The sequence below is a fragment of the Pseudorca crassidens genome, chromosome 20 (assembly GCF_039906515.1).
Source record: "Pseudorca crassidens isolate mPseCra1 chromosome 20, mPseCra1.hap1, whole genome shotgun sequence".
In the NCBI taxonomy this organism is placed as follows: domain Eukaryota; kingdom Metazoa; phylum Chordata; class Mammalia; order Artiodactyla; family Delphinidae; genus Pseudorca; species Pseudorca crassidens.
In genome coordinates this window covers 29,314,303-29,340,440 of record NC_090315.1, presented here as the reverse complement: position 1 = coordinate 29,340,440, position 26,138 = coordinate 29,314,303, and the positions used below count along the sequence as shown (strand labels likewise).

General features: G+C 35.2%; 1 protein-coding gene across 13 annotated transcripts in view; it reads right to left on the bottom strand.

Moving 5' to 3' along the window:
• CYLD (CYLD lysine 63 deubiquitinase) overlaps positions 1-26,138 on the bottom strand; it is a 62,369-nt gene that overhangs the window by 23,540 nt on the left and 12,691 nt on the right. For all 13 annotated transcript variants that reach the window (XM_067719858.1, XM_067719860.1, XM_067719850.1 and 10 more), the window contains 2 exons: positions 5,482-5,580; positions 3,799-3,915 (listed from right to left, as the gene is read on the bottom strand). In XM_067719858.1, coding sequence (XP_067575959.1) covers positions 3,799-3,915; positions 5,482-5,580 — 216 coding nt within the window. The remainder of the gene's footprint in view (positions 1-3,798; positions 3,916-5,481; positions 5,581-26,138) is intronic.

Below are 26,138 nucleotides of genomic sequence, written 5' to 3'. Positions count from 1 at the left end.
TACTTGTAATCCTTATTTCTGACAAAGGATTAGAATTTGAAAAAGGTCTATAAATCAATTTTTTTAAAAGAGCAGAAAAAAATAGAAAAAAAAATGGGCAAAAGACTTGAAAAGGGAGCTCACAGAAAAAGAAACCTAAATCACCAACAAATCAATGAAAAGGTTCTTGCCCTCACTAGTAAATACATAAAAGAAAGTCAAAATCAACATGAGAGAGCATTTCAAAAGGTAAAGGTCTTAGAACATTAACTGCTGGTGAGAATGAGGAGTCAATGATACCCTTACACAAAGCCGATGGGAGTGTGAAGTGGTATTAACTATTCCGGGGAACAGTTTGGCATTATTTAGTAAAGGAAAGATGTGCATATCCCATGTACATCTAGTAATTCCACTCCTAGGTACATACCCTAGGCATGGGTAAGAATGTTAATAGCAGAGCTGTTAATAATAGCAAGAAAATAAAACCAGTTCAAATGTCCATCAGTGGTCGAATGGATAGTTACATTGTGGTATATTTAAATACCATATTTCACAGAAATGAAATGGAATGGAATGCAATGCTATACAGCAACGAAAACAAATAAATCATCATCACATACTACAACTTGGATGAATCTAGAAACATAATGTTGAGGGAGGAAATTACACAATATACATACAGTCTGATTCCTTGTATATAAAGCTCAAAACATGCAGAACTAACAGTATGCTGTTTAGATGGACAAACTCATAAAGCGATAATGAAAACCAAGAGAGCGATAAACACTAAATTAAAGACGATGGTAGCTCAGAGGAGAGTGAAAAGAACACCACCAGGAAGAAGCGCTGAGGGGATTTCAAAGGGAATGATAATGTTCTTTGCCTTAAAGTGGGTAGTGACTCCATGGGTGTTCACTGTACTTTATAACTTATCCATTTAAGATTCTTTACTGATGATACTTAATCTAAAAATTTTTTAAGTTATTATTTTCTTTCCCAAACCCTCAACCCCCCAAGCCCAACACTCAGTTCCATACAGCAAGATCTGTTGTTTCTACTTCCAAAATATACCTCAAATTTGTCCACCCCTCTTACCCTCTACTATCATCTCCCCAGTCAAAGCCACCATCATCTTTCACCATGCAACCAGTCTCTTACCTGGACTCTGTCCCTCTTCTCGCCCCTCTCCAATCTAATTACCATACCACAACTAGTAAGATCTTTTTTAAAGTTTAAAGATCTTACGTGATCTTGTATCATTCCCTTGTTTAAAACCATCAATGGCTTTCCAGTACCTTACAATAAATACTAAATTTCTTACCAACACTTACTAGGTCCTAAATGATCCGGCTCCTACCTACCCCTCCAAACTCATTTCGTACACCTCTTTTCCTTGCTTACTCTGCTGCAGCCACTCTGGCCTACTTCCTGTTCCCCAAATATAGTTTCTCACCTCAGGACCTCTGCCTTTACTATTTCCTCTGCCTAGAATGCTCTTCTCAAGCTCTTTTTCTGGAAGTTTCATTCACATCATCCAGATCTCAACATAAATATCATTTCCTCAAAGACTCTTTTCCAAACCATCTCTGGAGCCAGCTTCCCACCAGCTGCTATCACCTTGTTCATTTCCTTCATTGCACATGTCACAGTTAACCTTGTCTGTCTATACATTTATTGTCTATCATACCAACTAGAATATAAGCTCCCTACAACAAGGAACTTTGTTAGTCTTTTCCATGGTTGGATCCATAACACTTGGTGTAGCCACTAACACAATAAAATACTCAATATTTAATAAAAAAAATTGAATAAATGAATCAAATGTTATAAAGAATAGCCTTTAAAATGTGTAAGTAAAACAACTACAGATATGATGTTCTTTTACAAGTAAATTGCTTCTATTTTCTAATTTAAGGATGCAGACCTATTCCATACAAATTTCATTACTTCATATGTCTTTCTGGACCAGTTAGAAGGTTACTATATTAATCCAGACAGCAAAAAACAAAGGAAAGGATCTGAACTAAGGCAGTGGTTTCAGAAATGAAGAGAGGGGAAGGATTCTAGTGATATTAAAGAGGAGGAAATCCCTAGGACTTGGTGACATCTGGATGTGACTAATGAGAGAGAGAGAGGAAGTCCAGGATGAAGCAGAAACTTACATTTTAGGCAACTGGACTCGTGTCTCCATCTCCTGGCTCCGTAAAAACATAACTCACAAGGCCATCAGCGACTGCCACCGGCTAAATCCAACGGGTTTTTGTGTGGTCTTTATCTTATTTGCCCTCTCAGAAGCATTCGGCACTGGTGTCTATTAGCTCCTTGGCTTGTTGGCCCAATAACCTCTTGTTTTGCCCACATCCTCTGTTTTGCCCACATCCTCTGTTTTGCCCACATCCTCTGGTTACCTTTTCTCTGTCTCCTTTGAAGACTTCTCCTCCCAACCATTATGCTCCTCAAGGCTCAGACTTCAGCCACACCCTCCATCCCTACTTTCTCCATAGGTGATACTATTCACAGGATTTTAATCACCACATACGTGAAGGCAAACTACAAATTTATTTCTCCAGCTCTTAACATCTCTTTTAAGCTCCAGATCTGCATATGCAACTGCCCGCTTGACAAATCAACTCTGGGAAGTTTAAAAGGCTCCTCAAACTCAACATATTCGAAGCAAATCCATCACTTTCCTCCACAATCACCTAATCCATCACCTTCCTCCATCATCACCTACGTATGCAGGCCAGAAAACTAGGAGTCATCACTCACATCTCTTTCTTCCTTACCTCTCACTTTCAATCTATCTGTGAATCCTGTCAATTCACTTCTGATATCTCATAGCCATCCACCTCTCCCCATCCCTTCCCCAACAAGTCTAGCCCCAGCGACTATAATCTACGGCTGAGCCTATCAGCAGCCTTCAACGGTGTCCTTGCATTCACACAGCCCCTGCTTCAGTCCACTGTCCACCCTGCAGCCACAATCATCTTTTCAAAAGGCAAACCCTGCAAACCCCTTGCAAAATCCTTCAGTGGCTTGCCATTTCCTTTTAATAGGATACACCAGGCTCCACGTGCCCTGGCCTTGTTTGCCATTCCATTCTCATCTCATAAAATGTTCTATCTCTCCGTTCTGGCTACTCTGGCTCTCTTTAGTCCTTGGCAAACACCAGCTCCATTTTACCACAAGGCCTTTACATATGCTGTTCTTTCTGCCTAAAACGTTCTCCTGCCCCATTTCAATTTGTTATCTATCACTCCCCTGGTAAATCTAAGCTCATGTCACTTCCTCCTAGAAATATCCCTGAGCCCCTCAAGTAAAAGCATCCCTTAATATACTCTCACAGCATCATATGCCTTCCTTATACCCATCAAGACTGCAATTCTTCATTTGTTTCTGGCACACAGTAAGCATTCGATATGTACTTGTTGAACAGATGAACAAAAGAAAAAAGAATAAACCAGAAGAAAGTGATGTCCCAGAACCAAGGGAAGGTAGAGTTTTTTAAAAGTGGTATCAAAAAAAAGGAAATCAAGATAGTAAAGTCTTTAAATGATTCAACTGATTCTAGAGATCTTCTACCTTAAACAGATCAATGAAGTGCAGAGAACAAGCTGCTAATACATTTTCTAAATATTACATTAGCCTTAACAGCAGTGCAGCTCAAATTGTGTACAATATTTTAATTCAGCAATATTAATAAAGAATGGTCTACTCATTCTGTTTCCAAAAACTATCTATATTGGTGAAAAAGCCATTTTTTCTCTAGTGAGTTAAAAGGAGAGAATCATTATAAAGAACACTAAAATTATAGATTACCTTCATCAATATACCATGAATTTTTTGATTTGGATTGTGGTTGTGAGTCAACAGAAGACCCATTTAAGGTATAAAATAATTCAGATCTGTTTCTATTTCCAGGGTCTGAGGTAGATCCTATAGAACAAGAAAAGTTCCTTTTAAAAATAAAGTCAATATGACGTGAAAGTTTTTCCGTAAGAGAAAATAATATGTATATGGTGTTAACAATTATTTACACAACCAACAGATGTATACAAACACAATATATTTTATTAGTACCTTCAGCTTTTAAAATTTTGGTAACCATTTTTGCAGTGTCAAAAAGATTCTTCAGCCCAAGAAACAATATAAGAGGAGAACAGGAGTTAAGTTAAAAGAAAAGCCTGCTTTTTTTTTTTTTTTAAACAAACTGCTTTAAAAAATCATTTCATGTACTATGGCTTATTTCCAAATGTCAAAATCACCATTCCCCAATTTCATTTAACGAAGCTCTTGGTTCACAAACTTAACATATTATTTTAAAACGGCTGCCCTCAAAAGAAGGCAGTCTTTGAATGTATATAAATAGATGCATAAATTAGGTTTAAAAGATTTAAGGTTTAAACATTTTGGAATTTAGTCAACAAATCCCTTGCTGAATTTCTTCATGTCTCTGAAAAAGTGAAGCAGTATTATTTCTTATACATTAGATTTATTAAATGTAAGAAAATTTAGTGTAGCTATGCCACAGACACATCAAGACATTCCCCCTGCCTCATTACTAAAAGGACATGCTATCGTTGAGAGCAGTGGGGTCTGAAGAACCTACAACAAAATCTGATTTCTCTTTCAATTTAAAGCAGATAACTTTACACTTCATACCTATAACTAAGATCTGCTACAACATAAGTAGTACACATATCTTAAGAAAATCTTTAGGCTATTCATATTTAAGTGAGAGTAGCAAATTGGTGCTAACCTACCGAGATCCATAGGTTAACATAAAAAATACTATCTATCACTTATATATTCTATTAATTCTACATCTCCCAGGGTCCAATGTCACATAAAATATTGCTTAAAGTACAATTTCCTTTTAAATAAGCTGAAAAAGTTTTCTTCACTAGATAATTGAGGAAAAAATATTCTTTTCTTAACCTACATCTGAGTTGAAAATTCTTGCAGCTTTTTAAATTAGCTGTTTAGCTTGTATAACTACCACCCTATACATCTATGAAATATGTGGAAGCTAACCAAAAAACAACTAAAAACTCCACATGTATTGTAAGGGAGTCTCTGGAAGAAAGACAAAAATTTTTGCCTAGTGGTTTGGAATTTAATTTGTGCCACCTCTGTTAGCAAAATCCACATAATCTCTAGCATATTTTATCCTATAAACATTATCCATAAATGATTATTTTGTACAGTGTGACTCTAAACTATATATACAAATGTTACAAGTAGGGAATTCCAAAAACCAGCATATATGGACCAGAAAAAGACACAGGTCCCCACAGGAAACTTTTCATCATTTAGAAAAGGTTGCGAACCCTTGGCTTAAGCAACACCATCTATAAACATTTTTTAGTAAACTACTAAAAATGTTTGCAAGAAGAAAGTCTACATATACATTAAGGAGTAATACCTTTTAACCTTTTTTCAATGCTATGGCAAATAAAAAATCATGTAAATAACTAAGAACTGTATTCTATTAATCCATACCTGTAGCCTTTGGTTTATTATGACTGGATGAACCTTTGTCCCCAACACCTCTTGACATAAAGGCTAGTTTGGGAGGCCTCCTTTCCTGTGTAACGCTATCTGAAACAGTAAACATGTTTTTTAAAGATAAAAGCAAATTCTTATAGAAGAGAAACAATTGAGCAAATAATGACAATAACAACAACAATCCCTTTCCAATGAAAAAACAGAATTTTCAGAGTAGTTTTACAAATTCGTCAAGGCCATAAAAAGTACTGAAAAAGATCATACCAAAAATAAATCATTGCTGTATTTCAAAACATAATTTCTACAAGATAATACACCCCAAGTACAATTCAGCTATGTGCTTTAACTTCTTGAAAATTTAACCACTTTTAATCAATTTTATTTGATATGTTGAAACACCACCAAGAAAACCTTACTCAGTTTTTTGCAGGATTTCCCAAATCAGTATCCCCAGAACACCCCTGTGTGTTATGAAGTGTCCCACTCTCAAATATCTCTAGAAGATGCTGAGATAAACAGACTTCTTTACTGCATAACCCCAGAACCTTTAATATGCTGATATGCATTGTGAATCTCTCAAAAAGGGATATAATAAACTTATTTGATAATGTTTTTGGTGCCACTCTACTTAGCATCTCAGATTAATATATTTCATGGGACACAGATTGGAAAAAGTCTGGTTAGGTATATGTATCAGTTTTTAAAAATATATATACATGTTAAGAATAACACAAACACATATACATATAAGAGAAAAAACACAGAGAAATACACAAATGAATAATGCAGAAAGCCAGAGATAAATAGCAACAATATTTCTGAAGAAAACACTTAAAACTGTTTTGAAAAATTGGTGCAATAATTTTGTTTTTGATACAAAGACTACTTTAAACCTTAAAGGCCAGTGATTTTCATAAGATATTCACAAAAACTCATAAAGCAAATATAGAAAAGTCAGTCTGGAAAGTTTTCCCCTGGAAAGTTCAACATATCCGTGGAGTCCAACATGACACTTAAGAGTCCTACCTGATAAAGCTATGTATCAGCAAAAACAATATCACCCACAGTGGATTTTTGAGAACAGAAAGAGAAAAAGAGGGAAAGTTTTACATTTTAAACACAAGGGCTATTTTTTTTAAGAAAAAGGAAATAATATTGAATTAATTATATATAAATGATGCTTGGTAACTTTTTTCCACAGTTGGAGGGGGAGAAGAATGCATTATTGAACTATATCTTAACTGTCTCATAATGTGATCAAATGGAATATTATTTTAGTTCAAAAATTATACTGAATAACCATGTGTTTAACCAAGTGATATAGTAAATGTGAGGCTATTTACCAATATTTTTATGATGTTACCATTCCAATATCTCTAAATACCACATGTGACAGCTACTGTGAAAGTAAAACTTCTTAGTCACTGGCAAAAGTTTCCAAATTACAGCATACAAATTGACTAAAGAAAACTAACTCCCACTATTAACTGTAATTAATTGCATGTAAGTACATTTTGAAAAGATCTTCACATGTATACCATAATCTATATACACTATACAGTTAGTGGTGATTATAATAAAGGCAGAAAATGGTCTTTACTAAGGCCGCCTGGCAGTACCGAAAGGCCAAATGGATGAGCCGGTGGTGACAACTCTGATGGTGATGCTAGGGGAGCGCTCCAAGGGTTAGGAATATGCAGGGCACTGGAGTTGGAAATGGTGGTTATCTTCTGCCAAAGACTTTGTCATGGGGGAGGTAGGGGCTCAAATATCAACTTTGAGGAATAGGACAGTCCTGCAGAATTCTATGCAGATAAAGGGTCACATGCCATATCTAACTTGCCCTCCAGCAGTTACATACCAACTAATTCTTTCCTTATCACAACTGTATTCATGATCCAAAATCAAAGGCTTCCATCTTAAATGAATTTTAAGAGATTACCATCTCAGGAAAAGGCAAGTATGAGAAAGTAAACAAAGTAAGGAATAAATTTGGCAGGCAATTTTGTGAGATTAAAACAATCCTGATTAAAAGATATTAAAAGAGATAGCAAGACATGTCCACCAAACGGCATGTATAAAATGTTCATAGCAGCCTTATTTGTAATAAACAAAAGCTGGAACAATGCACTCTACAGGAGAATGGATAAACAAACTGTGATCTGTTCGTGCAATGGAATATTACATAGCAATAAAAAAGAATAAACAACTGATATACAAAACACCATGGACACTGTGTTGAGAAAAGAAATGAAGCCAAAAGCACCCATTATATATACACAGCAGGAGTGCATTCAAAATGATAAAATTAGAAGCCTGCCCATCACTCTTATCGATTTAATCAGAAAAAGAAAAACCTCTGGAAGAAACTTGGGTTGGAAATCATAACAATAAACCAGTGAACAATAACAAACCACAAGAAATGTCTGTGGATTTGAATGACCCACTAAATTGAGAAAATTGCTTAACTGAGGTACTGCTTAACATCATCAGCCACAAGAGCATAATTCAAACCCAAATGAGAATTTAATATCCATGGAGAAATCTACTGAAGAAAATGTAAGTTTACTTGGGTAGAATGAAGAATTATAAAACCCAATACCAAACATACTATACACAACAACAAAGCAAAAATCTCCTTACAGTGAGACTACTGATCAAAGTAAATATTTTCCTTATATTTTAGACAATTTTATATGATAAATTGTTCAAGAAATCCTGGAAGGTCCATAGAGATAACATCAGGGTTGCATACTGTGATCTAGTGCTTCAAAATAACCTTTTGGCTCTAATTGTCTCATATGAGAGAAGTCCTGCCTATACAGACAACATTCAGGGTGATTCAGACTGACAAATCTCTACAGAAGGCCACTTGGCATTATCTATCAAAATGTAAAGTACACATACCCTTTGACCCAGCAAGTCCACTTCCAGGAAGTTATCTTTTTTTTAAGATCTTATAAATATTTTAATGTAAATATGAGTATAATATATCCCATTTAAATACTCAGAAAAGTATATTGATGGCACACAAGAAAAATCTACAGATGACATGATATTGAGAGAGACAAAACACAAAAGGACAGAATTAGTATCCAAAATGATCTGAAAATGGAAGACTGGATAGTTCTAACGACATGAAGTTAAACAGGGACAAATGTAAAGTCCTGCCATGTGTCCCCCAAATCAACCATACAAATATAGATCAGAAGCAGAAGTACATGTGAACAAAATTGGGGATTTAAGTCAAGCGTAAGTTCAGGAATCATTAATTCATTAGTTTATAAGTGCATTCATTTAGTCAAGAAATACTACTAACTCCATGCAAGGAAGGCATTACCGTGTCTCTGGGAATATAATTCAAACTGTGACAGGGCAGTCCCAAAATCTTTTCTTCCAAAGTCCTGTTCTATTGCAATAATTAGTCTACATACAGACTACGGTATTCTGTTCCCCTCTAGGTGTCAAGGTGTCTTTAACAAACCAGGTCTTATTCAGAATATCTGGAAGGCATGCGATATGAGAAATGGCTAAAATGACTCAAACTATTTAGGCTGGAGAACAGAAGAGGTAGGTGTCAAGGACACTCATCTTTGAATATCTGAGGGTTGCTACAAGGAAGAGGGGCTGGATTTGTCCTAACTTCATCCCCAGTTAGAACTAGAATCAATGAGGGAAGTTATAGGGAGGTAGAGGTAAGCACGTATCCAAGGAGAGACCTTTTCACAATTAGATCTTTCTAAAATGAAATACTCTAATTTTCTTCAGGACAAAGTGACTCTTCTATCAAATGAACACGTAAGTAATGTTTTAGCTATACTGGATACATGCAAACTGAAACATACATATGACATTACTCACTGAAGCATTGTTTATAATAGCAAAAGACTGAAAACAGCCTTAATGCCCATCAGTAGGGGACTGGTTTCAAAAAATTGATACATTTTGGGGCTTCCCTGGTGGCGCAGTGGTTGAGAATCTGCCTGCTAATTCAGGGGACACGGGTTCGAGCCCTGGTCTGGGAGGATCCCACATGCCGTGGAGCAACTAGGCCTGTGAGCCACAACTACTGAGCCTGCGCGTCTGGAGCCTGTGCTCCGCAACAAGAGAGGCCGCGACAGTGAGAGGCCCATGCACCGTGATGAGGAGTGGCCCCCGCTTGCCACAACTAGAGAAAGCCCTCGCACAGAAACGAAGACCCAACACAGCAAAAATAAATTAATAAATTAATAAACTCCTACCCCCAACATCTAAAAAAAAAAATTGATACATTTATAAAATGAAATACAATGCAATAATTTAAGCAAAAGATTAAGTATGCAATTTATGTACTAATATAAAATGATCCCTATGATCGATCTACTGTTAGCTTTTTTTAAAAAGGGGCAACTTACTCTTCTGGGAAGATAAGTTGGTGTACTTTTTCCTATTCCTCCTGATAAGAACAGCTAAAAACTCTGGATGTAACATATAAAACAAAACTGAGAAGCCTCTGAAAGGCAAAGAGGAGAAGGCAGATGAGCTAGGGAGCACAGGACCTAAGGAGTGACACGAGATTTCCCTGGGTTTTCTTATTGCCTCATATATCCTAGACTTAGAGCTGAAGAAGGCAGCAACCTGGAAATGCCAACGGGGAGAGGCAAAAGAAACTCCCAACAAAGGTATCCTCTCATTAGTCAAAGAATGAGAAAAGACAAACCCTAGTTAGACAGAAACTTTCAGACAATAATCACTCTATTGCAACCAAACACAGCGGCCACACCCACTCCAACAAAGGCCAAGCGGGGAGTCTGGACTTCTGCCTCCCCTGACCATAATGAGGTGACACACACCCCTTGAAGCGGCAAAAACAAAGTTTAAATATGATCTAGAATCTCAGAATATAATACCCAACTGTCCAAGTTTCAAATAAAAATCACTCATTATACCAAGAGCCAGGAAGATGCCAAAAAGAATTTAAAAAGACAGTCAATAAATGCCAACACTGAGATGACAGAGATGTTAGAATCATCTGACAAAGATCTGTAAAGCAATCATGGTAAAAATGCTTCAATAAGCAATTACAAACACACTTAGGAAAAAATGAAAAATAGAAAACTTTTTACATAAAAGATAAAGAGAAAGGAATATTAGCATACCACTAAACAAAGTCATCAAACCACAAAGGAAGAGAGCAAGAGAAGAAGGGAACAGAGGAGAAATACAAAAACAGCCAGAAACACTGGACTCCATAAAAATCTAAATCTTTTGCTTTGTGAAAGACTCTGTTAAGAGGATGAAGAGATAAGCTACAGACTGGGAAAAAAAAATTTGCAAAGGACTAGTGTCTAGGATATATAAAGAATTCTCAAAATTCAACAGTAAAAAAGCAAATAATCCAATGAAAACATGGGCAAAAGAGATGAAAACAAAATTCACTAAAGAAGATACATAAATGGCAATCAGTACATGAAAATAGATATTCAACATCATGAGCTATCAGGGAAATTCAATTAAAACCGTAGTGAGATATGACTACACACATCTCAGAATGGCTCAAGTAAAAACTAGTGACCATACCAAATGGTGGTGAGCATGTGGAAAAACTGGATCACTCATAGATTGTGGACGGTAATGTAGAATGGTACAGCCACTCTGGGAAAGTGTGGCAGTTTCTTAAAAAGCATGCAAATACCACATGACCAGAAGTTGCACACCTGGATATTTATACCAGAGAAATGAAGACTTATGTTCACTTGTGTTCACTCTACACAAATGTTTATAAGCATTAGTTATAACAGCTAAAAACTGGAAACAAATCAGATGTCCTTCAATGGGTAAACTGTTAAACAAATAGTGGGACAGCCATAACATGGACTGTAACTCAGCAATAAAAAGGAACAGACCAGTGACACACACAGCATGGATGAATCTCTAGAGAATTATGCTGAATGAGAAAAGCCAAGCTCAAAAGGATTCTTGAAATGACAGAACTGTAGAAATGAAGAACAAATTAGTGGATGCCAGGGTTAAGGAGAGGTTGGGGACAAGACGGGCAGTGTGACAATAAAAAGGCCACATGAAGTATCCTTGTGGTAATGGGAATGTTCTGTATATTGACCATATCAATGTCAACACCCTGGCCGTGATCTTACACTGTAGTTGTATAAGATGTTCCTTTGGGGAAAACTGTGTAAGGGGTACACAAGATCTCTCTGTATTATTTCTTACAACTGCATACAAATATATAATAATCTCAAACATTTTTAAATCATGTATCTGACAAAGGGCTTATATTCAGATTTATAAGAATTCTCAAAACCCAATAATAAAAATAAATTAACAAGAAATTGGCCAAAGATTTGCATAGATGCTCCACCAAGGAAGATATACAGATGACAAATAAGCACATAAAAAGATGTTCAACATCACTGGCCATCAGGAAAATGAAAATTAAAGCTACAACTAGATGTCACTATATAGCTATTAGAATAGCTAAAATTTATAAGACTGACCATACCAAGCGCTGGCAAGGATATGCAAAAACTGGGATTCTCACACACTGCTGCTGGGAATGTAAAATAGTATAACCACTTTGGAAAGACCGTTTGGCAGGTTGCTGTTGTTTTGTTTTGTTTTTAAAGTTCAACAATCACCTACAATAGTACCAGCCATTCCACATCTGGGTATTTACCCAAGAGAAATGAATACCTATGTCCATACGAAGACTTATACATGAATTTTCATAGCAGCATTATTCATAATAGCCACAAACTAAACAGAAACAAGCCAAATTCCACCAACAAGTGAATGAAAAAACAAAATGGTATATCCTTATGCCTATAGGGAAAACATGCTGTCTTTCCCTTTGTTCTCATGCTCACAACAATTTTGACACTTCTGGCCACCAAATGTGTGAGGAGTTTTCCCACACTAAGCTGTGACACCAGCTGGGTGTCCTACAATTCAATTTGGTTCTGACGCTATCTACCTGGGGTTAGCGGCAAATCCCACAAGTTAAGGGCTCAGTCCCAAAAGACCATAAGCTTTGCGGTAACCTGCAAGCTCTCAAAACCCCATACTATGGGCATGTTTATGGAGACTTCATCAGATAGGCATGCTTGATTACTAACTCAATTTCCAGCTCCTCTCCCCTCTGCAGGGAATGCGGCTGTGGCTGAAAGTTCTAATCATGGCTTGGTCTCTGTAGTGACCAGCCTCCATCCAGGAGCCCACTAAGAATCACCTCATAAGAACAAAAGACACTTCTATCACCCAGAAAATTCCAAAGGATTTTAGGAGCTCTGTGTCAGGAACCTGGGTCAAAGACCAAACATTAGCAAGACTCAGGGGCAGACACATATATATATATTATACATTTATATATATTATATATACATTATACACACATATAATATATATAATGCATATATATAATATATATTATACATATATAATATGTATTATTCATATATAATATATATATATTATTTCTCACTATAGAATGGAATACTTCTCAGCAACAAAAGGGACACGTGGATGAGTCAACAAATAATTACGTTGAATGAAATAAGTCAGACCAAAAAAAAAAGAATACATCCTGAGTTACTCCATTTATATAAAATTCTAGGAAAATGTGAACAAATGTACACTGACAGAAAAAAGATCAATGGTTGCCTAGATTTTGGAGGATGGGACACGCAGATGGAAGGAAGCCAGCACAAGGGGGGCATACCTCGGGGTGATGGACATGCTCACTATCTTGACTGCGGTAAAGGTCTCACTGGTCTACACATTCGTTAAAACATAACAAACTATATACTTAAAATATGTGCAGTTTACTGTATGTCAGTTAAAACTCACTAAAATTGTTAAGATTATAAAAAGAAGGTACAAAAAAGTGTATAAAATATGCAAACACTGAACAACAAAGAAACGAATTAATCAAGAAGGATGCAGAAGATAATTAGGTAGTTGGGGGGCAATGCTAGGAGGAAAAGGTCTCATACACCCTTTGAAAATTCTGTGCGAACATGAATGTACTACATAATCTGAAAAACAAAATTAGTATTACATTCCTAACCCCCAAAACTAAAAAAGACAACACAGATTGGACTAAAAAAAGCAGAAATTTAGGGGAGGCACTAATTGATATGCTTCATCACAACAGGTTTAAGAACCTGAATATAATGTCAAATTAGATTATGTTAGAGGTTTTTAACATTTAAAACAGTAACAAACGGGACTTCCCTGGTGGCACAGTGGTTAAGAATCTGCCCGCCAATGCAGGGCACACAGGTTCCATTCCTGGTCCAGGAAGATCCCACATGCCGCGAAGCAACTATGCCAGTGTGCCACAACTACTGAGCCTGCACCCTAGAGCCCACGCGCCACAACTACTGAAAGCCGGAGCACCCTAGAGCCTGCGCACCACAACTACTGAGCCCACACGTCACAACTACTGAAGCCCGCACTCTCTAGGGCCCGTGTGCTGCAACTACTGAAGCCCGCATGCCTGGAGTCCATACTCCACCACAAGAGAAGCCACTGCAATGAGAAGTCCAGGCACCACAATGAACAGTAGCCCCGGCTCGTCACAACTAGAGAAAGGCCGTGCACAGCAACGAAGACCCAATGCAGCCAAAAACAAATAAATTAAAAAATAAAAAAAAAACAGTAATGAAGAGATGAAAAACTCTTAACAGGCTGAAGACTCCTGCATTTTTAGTCAATGGTATTCTTCAGAAGCCTACTGTAACAAGCAACTGAATAGGATGAATTCTTTCCTAATCTCATCAACTGTTCAACCACTTCCAAAAAAATTTTTTAATGCTGTAAATAATTTTGTCCTACAAGTGAAGGTAATAGGGCAAGAAAAAAAACTAAGAAACTAAATGAGATTATGACTATTTTCTTCTCTCTCAAGAAATGGGTGTTAATGATGACATGAAATATAGATGAAGACCTATTTAAATAAATGAAATTAATTTTCGTTTAGACAACTTTGCTTTTTAAAGTCTATTTGCAAGCTTTATTTTGTTGGCAAAAAAGTATAATTGGTGTATTATGTAATAAAAGCTGGTATCATTCCTAATTATCTTCTATTCATGGTTTATGAAAATCAAGGTTTAAAAGAAAAAAAAAAGCATTCTTTGCCTTGCCTGTCACACTGCTCTGAGAGCCAGTAACAATGACAATGACTGCCACTGATCTATAAGATCAAAGTTTGCCTGACAAGTGATTCCTAAGAGATTCATGTAACTAATTTTGATTATTTTAATCTTACATCACTATTTAAATAAAATGTAATTGTAAATGTTTTTGAAGATAAATACTACTAAAGATGAATTCTTTGTGAGGTTATATATAATTCCATCACATGAAAAATAGAAATGGTAGCTTTTTCTTTTCTTTTCTTCTTAAGTGCTACTGTAGAACCCAAGATCATTTACATTTCAAACCAAATCGAGATATGGAAAAAGTATACAGAAAGAAATACAGCTCTGGAGTTGGAAAAAAAGGGGGTGGGGGCATTTCAAATCTTTATTCTACGGCAAACTGAGAAAAACACAATTAATTATACATAAGCCAACCTCATATTTCAGGTATCTTTTTCTTTCTTAAATTATACTACTGAACTAATGATTTCCCCAGCCTCCCAACTTACTTGATATAATGAATTATATTTAGTTGTAAAATGGAAAATTCAAAGAAATTCAATTAAGGTACGTAAAAAGGATGGTTATACTAATAAGATTTTGAGCTTTCGAAAGTACCCTTTGGACATTTAAAACAAAAAAAAAAAGGTAAGAAAGAAAGAAAAAGAAATACCCACAGAGATATTTGATTTGGTAAGACAAGTTAAATTACATTTATCCATGTGGTTCTGGTGAGACAATATTAGCATAGAGTTGATTATTCCTGTAAGAATAAATAATGAAAGAAAATTGATTTTACAAGGGATTCCCCTTAGCTATCCAGCAAGTTATTATAAAATTAGCATAACTCACAGAATTTGCTTATTAGGACAGGGCTTCTCAACCTCGGCAAGGCTAACATTTCAGACCAGATCTTTTTTTGTGGAGGGCTGCTTGCTGCATTGTAGGATGTCTAGCAGCATCTCTGTCTCTATCCCCTAGATTCAAGCAGTACTCCTACCCCAGATGCGTTGATCAAAAATGTCTCCAGACATTGCAAAATGTCTTCTGTGGGCAAAATCACCACAGGTGGAGAACTACTACTGGCTTACAACTAAAATGACCTTCTTATGAAGGTTTTGTACTAATGCTAAAAGTAAAAGTAAGGGCTTCCCTGGTGGCGCAGTGGTTGAGAGTCCGCCTGCCAATGCAGGGGACACGGGTTCGTGCCCCGGTCCGGGAAGATCCCACATGCCGCAGAGCGGTTAGGCCCGTGAGCCATGGCCGCTGAGCCTGCGCGTCTGGAGCCTGTGCTCCACAACGGGAGAGGCCACAACAGTGAGAGGCACGTGTACCGTAAAAAAAAAAAAAAAAAAGTAAAAGTAAAACAAAACAAAAAACTTAAAAAATTGCTTAACATACCAAAAAAAAAAACAAAACAGTAAACTGACAGTCTAAAAAGAAAAAACTGCAATGGATACCAATGCATGGATGATTCTGATGTTGTAATTGGCAGATAAGAATTGTAAAGAGGCTATTATAACTGTGCTTAATGAAGTAAAGAAAAATATGCTTATAGTGAAGGAGAAGATAGGAATATCTCATCAGAGAAATAAAAACTAGAGAAACAAAAAAAGGAACTGGACGGGAAGTCTTAAAATACTTTTAAAAACTTAAAAATACAATATCTCAAAACATAATGTATTGGATGTGTTAAAAGCACAATGCGGATAAAAGAGGGGGAAGTGAATAAAATTGAAGGTAGAACAAAAGAATTATCTAAAGAACAGAGGGACTAAAATTTGAAAAAAAATTAACAGAACCTTAAGGATAAGGGACAATACCAAAAATTTCGACATATATCAAATTGAAGGTACAGAAAGAGAGAACACTGAAAGGAACAGAAAAAACATTTGAAGGAAAATTGGCTAGACGTTTCCTACTTTGTTAAAAATATAAATTTACAAATTCAAGAAGTTTAGCAAATGCCAACCAGGATAAAGATGAAGAAAATCATTCTGGGCACATCATAGTTAAATGCTGTAAGCCAAATATAAAGTCTTCAAAGCACACAGAGAAAAACAACATATTACATTACATACAGGGTCACAATGATTCAGGCTACTGATGACTTTTCATCAGAAACTGTGAAGGCCAGAAAATCACAGAAAACCAACTTTATAGCAGAATTCTATATATACCCAAAATATCCTTCAAATATGAAGGCAAGATAAAGACATTCTCAGACAAAGAAAATTAAGAGAAATTCATTTCTAGAAGACTTCACTTCAACAAACACCACAAGAAGTTCTTCAGGATGAAGGAAAATGATAAATAGATGCACAGATCTTTTAATTCTTTAAAATATAAATGATTATTTCAACAAAAAATATAACATTTTCTTGTGCATTTTTAAAGTACACAGATGTAATGTACATGACAATTAATAGCATAAATAATGAGGAAGAGGTAACTAGATTTACATGGTTACAAGGTTTCTACACCTTATACTGATGTATATAATTGGCACAATATTAACCCGAACTAAACTAAAACATTAAGGATATATACTATAATCCCTGGAGAAACCACTAAAAGCAATATTACAATGAAATATAGCTTTAAAACCAATAGATTAATTAACATATAATTCTTAAAATTTTTCAAATAATCTACCAAAAAGGTAGAAAATGACTATAAGAAGAATGAAAAACAGAGGGACAAATAGAAAACATAAAAAACAAAAATTACTTTAAGTGTTAATAGATTAAACACAACAGCAAAAGACAGAGATCATCAGAATGGATTTTTTTAAAAAATGACATGCTGTCTAAAAGAAAACAAGTGGGATAGAGTGGGAAAATGGAGTAAAGAAGGTGGGGCGGGGGGAAACATCTCAATCCAAAAAAACACACTGGGGATAGGGCAGATAAAGTAGCACAAATAGAAAACACACAAGATGGTAGAAATAAATCCAACTGTCAGCAATGATAACTATTAATAGATTAAAATCTTCAGTTAAAATATAAAAATTGTCAAACTATATTAAGAAACCAACTATATGTGATTATAAGAGACATAACTAAAACATAAATGATGAAAAAGAGACACACCTGGAAAATACTAACCAAAAGAAAACCTATCTATATCATACAAAACAGAATTTAAGGCAAAAAAAAAAAAAAAAGAAAAAATTACTGGAGATGGAGGCAGTCACCACATAATGAGAAATCACAACAATTCTAAATCACAACAATTCTAAATTCTAGGTATATAAAAATTCTAAACTTGTATGTAGCAAATAACAATTTCAAAATTAAAGGAAACACTTATAGATTAAGAAGAAATTAACAAATCCATCATCATATGAGGATGTTTTAATATACCTTGCTCAGTAACTGTTAGACCTCACAATTAAAAACTCAGTAATGATACATAAAATTTGAATAGCATAATAAATTAGCTTGACCTAAGGGACATATAAAATATGCATGAACTACATTCAACTAAAATTGAAGAAAACACATTCTTTTCAAGTACACACAGAACATTTCTGAAAATTGATCACGTACTAGGCCATAAAGCCAGCCTCAACAAATGTCAAAGGATTAGTATCATATTCTCTCACCATATCAATCAAATTGAAAATTAATAACGATAAAAACAGACACCTGAAAATTTTTAAAGTACATTTTAAAATAGTTGATGAATTACATTAAAAAACTCATGAAGGAAATTACAAAACACTTCAAATTTAATGGTAACAAGATAACTATATATCAAATTTTATGGAATGTAGGTAGTTGGGTACATAGAGAGAATCTATAGCCTTAGATGCTTTACACTAGAAAAAAAGACTAAAAATTAACAAGCTAATAAGCATTCAAACTAAACAGTTTAGAAAAAAATAGAATCCACAAAAAGTCAAAGAAAAAATAATTTTTAAAATTACTGAAACAGAAAATCAATATATCTAGAAAGGATTAAGAAATCCAAAAGATGGCTTTTTGAATAAATGAAAGTGAGAATCCTCTGGCAAGATTGTTTTTCTCTGTCTGCCTTATTTCACTTAGCATAATGCCCTCACAGTCCAACCACACTGTCATAAATGGCAGGATTTCCTTCTTTCTCATGGCCAAATAATATTCCACCACATCTTCTTTATCCATTTATCCGTTGATGGACATTTTGGTTGTTTCCATACCTTGGCTACTGTAAATAATGTTGTAATGCACATGGGAGTGCAGACATCTTTTTGAGATCCTGTTTTCATTTCCTTTGGATATACATCCAGAAGTGGGCTTGTTGGATTGTAGGGTAATTCTATTTTTAATTTTTTGAAGAAAAAGGCAAATACTGTACGATCTCATTTATATGTGGAATCTGAAAAGGACAAACTCAGAAAAACAGAGAGTAGAGTGGTGGTTACCATGGAGTGGCGGGGTGGAATGGCTAATCATTAAAAAAGAAACAGTGTACGATTCCACTTAAATGAAGTACTTAGAGTAATCCAAATCATAGAGACAGGAAATAGAACAGCAGTTGCCAGAGGCTGAGGGTAGGGGAGAGATGCGCGTTTACTGCCTAATGGGTACAGAGTTTTACAAGATGAAAAGCATTAAGGAGGCAGATGGTGATGATTGTTATACAAAATTATGAACGTGTTTAATACCACTGAACTGTACATGTAAAAATGGTTAAGATGGTAAGTTTATGCCATATGTACTTTACCAAACAAAAATGTTTTTTTAATTTAAACACATGCATTTTTAAATTTTTTTTTTTTTTTAATTTTACCCCAACACTTTCCAAGGAACAGGCCCTTCCTGAGGCAAGCCCATTCCAGGGCACTATGTAAAAAAATTTTTAAACATGCAATGCAAATTTGTTCTTTAATTCTGAAACATGCAAAAATTAGCAAACTGGACCAAGCAATGCATGACTCATGATAAAAGTGGACTTATATCAGGAATGTAAGGCTAATTTAATATTAGAAAATTAGCAGATTAAAAGAAAAGAAACATAGGACTACCTCAATATATAAAGAAAAAAGTTTGATAAAATTTAGGGACTTCCCTGGTGGCGCAGTGGTTAAGAATCCGCCTGCCAATGCAGGGGATATGGGTTCAAGCCCTGGTCTGGGAAGATCCCACATGCCGCGGACAAGCTAAACCCATGAACCAGAGCTACTGAGCCTGCGCTCTAGAGCCCGTGAGCCACAACTCCTGAGCCCATGCATCTAGAAACTGTGCTCCGCAACAAGAGAAGCCACCGCAATGAGAAGCCCATGCACCGCAACAAATAGTAGCCCCCGCTCACTGCAACTAGAGAAAGCCCGCGTGCAGCAACAAAGACCCGACCCAACACAGCCAAAAAAAAAAAAATTCGATATCCACTCATGATAAAACTCTTTGAAAATGGAGAATAGTGGGTAACTTCTATAACCTGATAAATGACAGCAACAACAATAAAATCCTATGATGAACATCATACTTCATAGTGCAATGCTGAAAGCATTCACTTTGAGATCAGGAGCAAGGCCAAGATGCCTCCTATCACCACGTCTATCCAATATTATTTTACAGGGACACTAGGATAACAAAACCATATTTTAAAAATGAAAGATATAAGGATTAGAAGGAAGAGGTAAAACAGTATTTGCAGATGATAATGACTTGCTACTAAAAAAGCAATCTACAGATAAACTGTGAATAAAAGATTTTAATAAGATTGTTTATAACAAAACTCAGCATACAGAAGTCAACTGAGATACTACTTCACACCCACTAGGATGGCTAGAATCAGAAAGTCAAATAACAACAAAAAAATGAAGAAACCAGAATTCTCATACATTGCTGTAAAATGCGAAATGGTGCAGCCACTTTGGAAAACAGTCTGGCAGTTCCATAAATGATTAAACATGAGCTACCATATGACCCAGCAATTCCATTCCTAGATATATACCCAGGAGAAATGAAAGCATACATCCACACAAAAACCTGTACACGAACGTTTGTAGCAGCATTATACATTATAGCCAAAAGATGGAGGGAACCCAAGTGTCATCAACAGATGAATGGATAAACAAAATGTGATATATTATTACAATGGAGTATTATTCAGGCATAAAAAAGAATGAAGTACTGATATACGCTATAACATGGATGAACCTTGAAAACATTATGCTAAGTGAAAGAAGTCAGTCACAAAAGAGCACAGATTATATTATTCTATTTATATGAAATGTCTACAATAGGCAAACATACAGAGACAGAAAGTAGACTGATGGTTGCCTAGGACTGAGGAGGATGAAGGGATAATGGAGTTATAGCTAAAAGGTACAGGGTTCCTTTTTGAGTTGATGAAAATGTTCTCCAATTGACTGTTGTGATAACTATACATATCTGTAAATACACTACAAGACACTGAATTGTATGGCTTAAACTAGTGAATTATATGGTATGTGAATTAGATCTCAATACAACTGTTTTTATAAGTAGACTATATTTCTACTTATAACCAAAAAACTATTAGAAAATATGTTTTACTTTATAATGTATCAGAATACATGCAAGAAATGGAGAAAATTATAAAATTTTACTAAAAAGAGATTAAACAAATGAAAGGCTATACATTGTTCATGTATTAGAAGTTTCAATATAATAGAAATGTCAATTTTCCTCAAATTATTCCACAGCTTAACTGCAATTCCAATCAAAATCCCAACGGAACTCTCATAGTATCTGAGAAGCTGACTGTTAAATTTACAGTGAAGAGTCAAAGGCCAATCACAGCCAAGACACTCATTAAGAAAAAGAACAAGCTCAGGGTTTATTGTTTTGCTCTTCTGATGTCCATTAAAACACTTGGTTATTAATTTTAATAAACCTTTTTAGTTATTAAAAAAAAGAGAAAGAACAAGAAGGGAAATGTACTCTTACAGCTGTAAGACTTCTGCTAAAGCTATGATGATAAAGGCCTAGAGGTCTTAATGTAGAAAAAGAGTAGAGCACAGAAAGAGATCCATATATACATATGTTAAAACTTGATTTATACCCAGCAAGCATGGTAGAGAAAATTGGGTATATGTACCTCATATCCTACACAAAATAAAATCTAGGTGTATTATACACTTAAATGTGAAAAGCAAAACTATTAAACTTGTAGAAGACAATATAGAATAACAGGAAAACTCAGAAGAGCAATGAGACAGGACTAGGGCTCTTATTAAAACATATTATAAAGAATCATTAAAAACAATGTGGTGCTGAAGCATGAACAGACAGAATAGAAAGTCCAGAAATAACTGAAGTATATGTGGGAGTTCAGTATGATGAAAGTGGCATCTCAAAGGAGGAAGAAAAAGATGGACTTTTTAATAAATGGTGTTGGGACAAGTGGGTAACTATCTGGGCAGGGGGCTGGAACCTAAATTAGATCCATATTTCACATCATACACCATATAAAATAAAAATGGATCAAAGAAATAAATGTAAAAAATAAAACCACAAGAGTACTAGAAGAAAACATGGAGAAATTCCTTTATAACCTTGGAATGACAAAATCCAGAAGCCTCTAACAAATTTGATAAATTCAGCTATGTAAAAATTTTAAATCCTGCATGACAAAAATCACCTAAAGCAAAGTCAAAAGACATTAAACTAAGTGAAATAAGCTATATACAAAGGACAAATATTGTATGGATTCCACTTACATGAGGTATCTAGAATAGGCAAACTTATAAAGACAGAAAGTAGAGAACAGAAGTTACCAGGGGCTGAGGGAAGAGAGAAATGGGGAGCTATTTCTAAATAGGTATAGAGTTTCTGTTTGAGATTATGAAAAAGGTCTGGAAACGGCAGTGATGGTTGCACATCATTGTAAATATACTTAATGCCACTGACTGTACACTTAAAAATGGTTAAAATGGTAAATCTTATTACATATATTTTATCACAATGTTTAAAAATGAGGACAATCAGATAAGCAAACAATTAAAAACACTAATGACAAATGAGGGTTAGGGACAAATGAAACAGGAACATTTGCATCTCATATCACAAAAAAGTTTACAACCCTAACACATAAAGAAGAAATTGGTAAGAAAAAAACGATAATCCAACTTTTTAAAATAGACAATAAATATGTATAAACAGTCCACAGAAAGAGAAATACAAATTTCTCTTAATCATACAAAAGGATGCTCAACCACATTCATCACAGACATGCAAATTAAAACTATACTGAAATATATCCTTCACCTATCAGATTGGAAAAAAAATCTATGACAAGGCTATAAAAAAATCCCCCTTATGAAACCCTCCTATGCTGTTGGTGAGAATGTAAACTGTCACAGCCACTATGGAAAACAGTGTGGAGGTTCCTTAAAAAACTAAAAATAGAGGGACTTCCCTGGCACTGCAGTGGATAAGTCTCCACGCTCCCAATGCAGGGGGCCCAGGTTCGATCCCTGGTCAGGGAACTAGATTCCACATGCATGCCGCAACTAAGAGTTCGCATGCCACAACTAAGGAGCCCACATGCTGCCTCCCACAACTAAGACCTGGTGCAACCAAATAAATATTTTTTTAAAAAAACTAAAAATAGCGCTACCATATGATCCAGCAATCCCACTCCTAAGCATATATCTGAAGAAAACTCAAATTCAAAAAGATACATGCACTCCAATATTCACAGCAGCACTATTTACAATAGCCAAGACATGGAAGCAACCTAAATGTCCATCGACAGATGAAAGGATAAAGAAGATGCAGTATATGTATATAATGGAATATTACTCAGCCATAAAAAAGAATGAAATAATGCCATTTGCAGCAACACAGATGGACCTAGAGATTATCATACTAAGTGAAGTAAGTCACTTAGTATGATAATCTCTAGGTCTCAGACAAAGACAAATATCATATGATATCACTTATTTGTAGAATCTAAAATATTATACAAATGAATTTATTTGCAAAACAGAAACAGACTCACAAGACACAGAAAACAAACTTATGGTTACCAAAGCGGAAAGGGGGTGGGGAAGGGGTAAATTAGGAGTTTGGGATTAGCAGAAACAAACTACTATATAAAATAGATAAACAACAAGGTCCTACTATATAGCACAGGGAACTATATTCAGTACCTTGTATTAAACCATAATGGAAAAGAATTTGAGTGTGTGTACACACACACAAACACACACACACGTATATATATATATATATATATATATATATATATATATATGTAAAACTGAATCACCTTGCTGTACACCAGAAACACAACACTGTAAATCAACTATACTTCAATAAAAAAATAAAAAACAAAATAAAAAAATAAAAATAAATCACCCTCACACTCTGCTGGTAGGAATATAAATTGTTATATCCACTACTGAAAGCAGTTAAGCAGTATCTAGAACAATACAAATGTATACAGCTTTTCACCAAACAATCCCACTTCTGGGAATTTATCCTATAGATAAGTTAAGCACATGTGGAAAATATATATGTACAAGGCTATGCAGCATTGTTTGTAATAGTAAAAATTAAGAACAATCCAAATATCCATCAATATGAATCAATAAATTATGGAACCACAATACAACGGAAAAATAAACAGTGTAAATAATCAGAAGAACCTCTCTATTCAGATATACAAAGAGCTCCAAGATATAGAGTGAAGAGAATAAAGCACGTTCAGAACAGCGTAAATACTAAGTTTCATGCCTAAAAAGGGAAGAAAGACTATTTATATTGTGTAAAGAAACTCTGGAAAGATATACAAGAAACTAAAAAAAATAGTTACTAATGGGAGGCAAGGAGAGGAGTGAGGGTGCAACTGGAGCAGAGGGGATAAGAATGGAAACAAGATACCCTCCTATACTGTTTCATTATTTTGACTTGAGCTATGTGAATGCATTTCTTATTAAAAATTATTTTAGTAACTTGATAGTTACTAAACTCAAGGGTATTTGTATTGGTCAAAACTCAAATGATACAATGTATATTTCATTACATGTATGTCTTTTATCTCAAAAGGAAAAAAAACCCTAAATACTTATCTCTAGCTAATTATATGCGCGCTGAAGTATTTAGGAGGAAGTGTACTGATGTCTGTAACTTATTTTGAAATGCATTAAAAAAATGGTGGATCAGTGCATGGATAGAGGGATGGATAAATAGATGATAAAGCAAGTACAGAAATATTAAGTGTAGACTCTAGGTCATAGGAATAGGGATGTTCAGTATAAAATTCTTTCAACTTTTCCATATGTTTGAAATTTCATAATAAAATGTTGAAAAAATATTTTATTAAAAGTTTAAAATAGAGAACTCATAAATCAATAAATAGACAAATCAACAGAAAACTGTGCAAAGACACAAACAGGTATTTAACAGAAGACACAAATGTTCCATAAACATATGAAAAGTTATTCAACCCTACTTGTAATCAGGAAACTACAAATTAAAACCACCTTGAGATACCATTTCCCAAAGGCATCAGATTGGCAAAAATGGTGGTGAAGTGGTGAAGAGGATATGGAAATACGCAAAACCCAAACATCCATTCACATTAGAATGGGTTATTAAATCATGAAGTATTCACACAATGAAATATACTATGAAGCAGTGAGGGTGAACAGACTACTAACACCATCATCTACAGGAAAGACTCTCAAAATACACTTTAAGTAAATGATGCAAGCATTAAAGAATACAATCACTGTGACTCTGTTTATACTAAGTTTAAAAACAGGCTAAACAATATATTATATACCACCTCGATATACCACCTCAATCCAAGCCACCATCCTCTATCTCTCATATGGATAATTGCAACAGTCCTCCTCCTGATTTCCGTTTTTGCCTTCTAACACGCAGCCAAAGCGATCATTTTAAAACGTAAGTTAGGGTTAAGCTGTCCTTCACTCAAAACCCACCTGAGCTCCCCATCTCCCTCAGAGTAAAGCCAAGAATCCATACACCAGCCCACTTGGCCCTGCCTGGTCCAGCTCCACTACCTCTCCTATCACTCTCCCTCATTCAAGCCACAATGAACCCCTTGCTATTCCTCAAGCTGGCCAAGTCCTCAAATCTCCTTCATGTCAAGAGCTCAAATGTCACATTAGAGAGGTTCACTAGGACTACCCTATATAAAGTAGAAAAATCCCACCCCTCACAACCCAGCACTCCCCTTCCACCTTGCCTTCTCATTCTCCATGCAATCACCATCTAATTGACCATATGTCTTATTTATTGTCTGTCTTCACTCACTAGCATAAAACCTCCATGTGGGAAGACCTTTTACCTGTTTTGCTTCCTACTATATCCTCAACACCTAAAAGAAGCCTAAGTAAGGCTTTAATAATATTTGATGAAGGAACAACCTTTTACAAAACTGCTTTTTAAACAATAAGCATTTATTGTAACATTAAAAAGTATTTTGATTTATAAGATCACAAATTATGTTTTTCCATAAGCAGTCATGAAAAGGTAAATTAAACATTACTAGGTAAAATACAAAGCA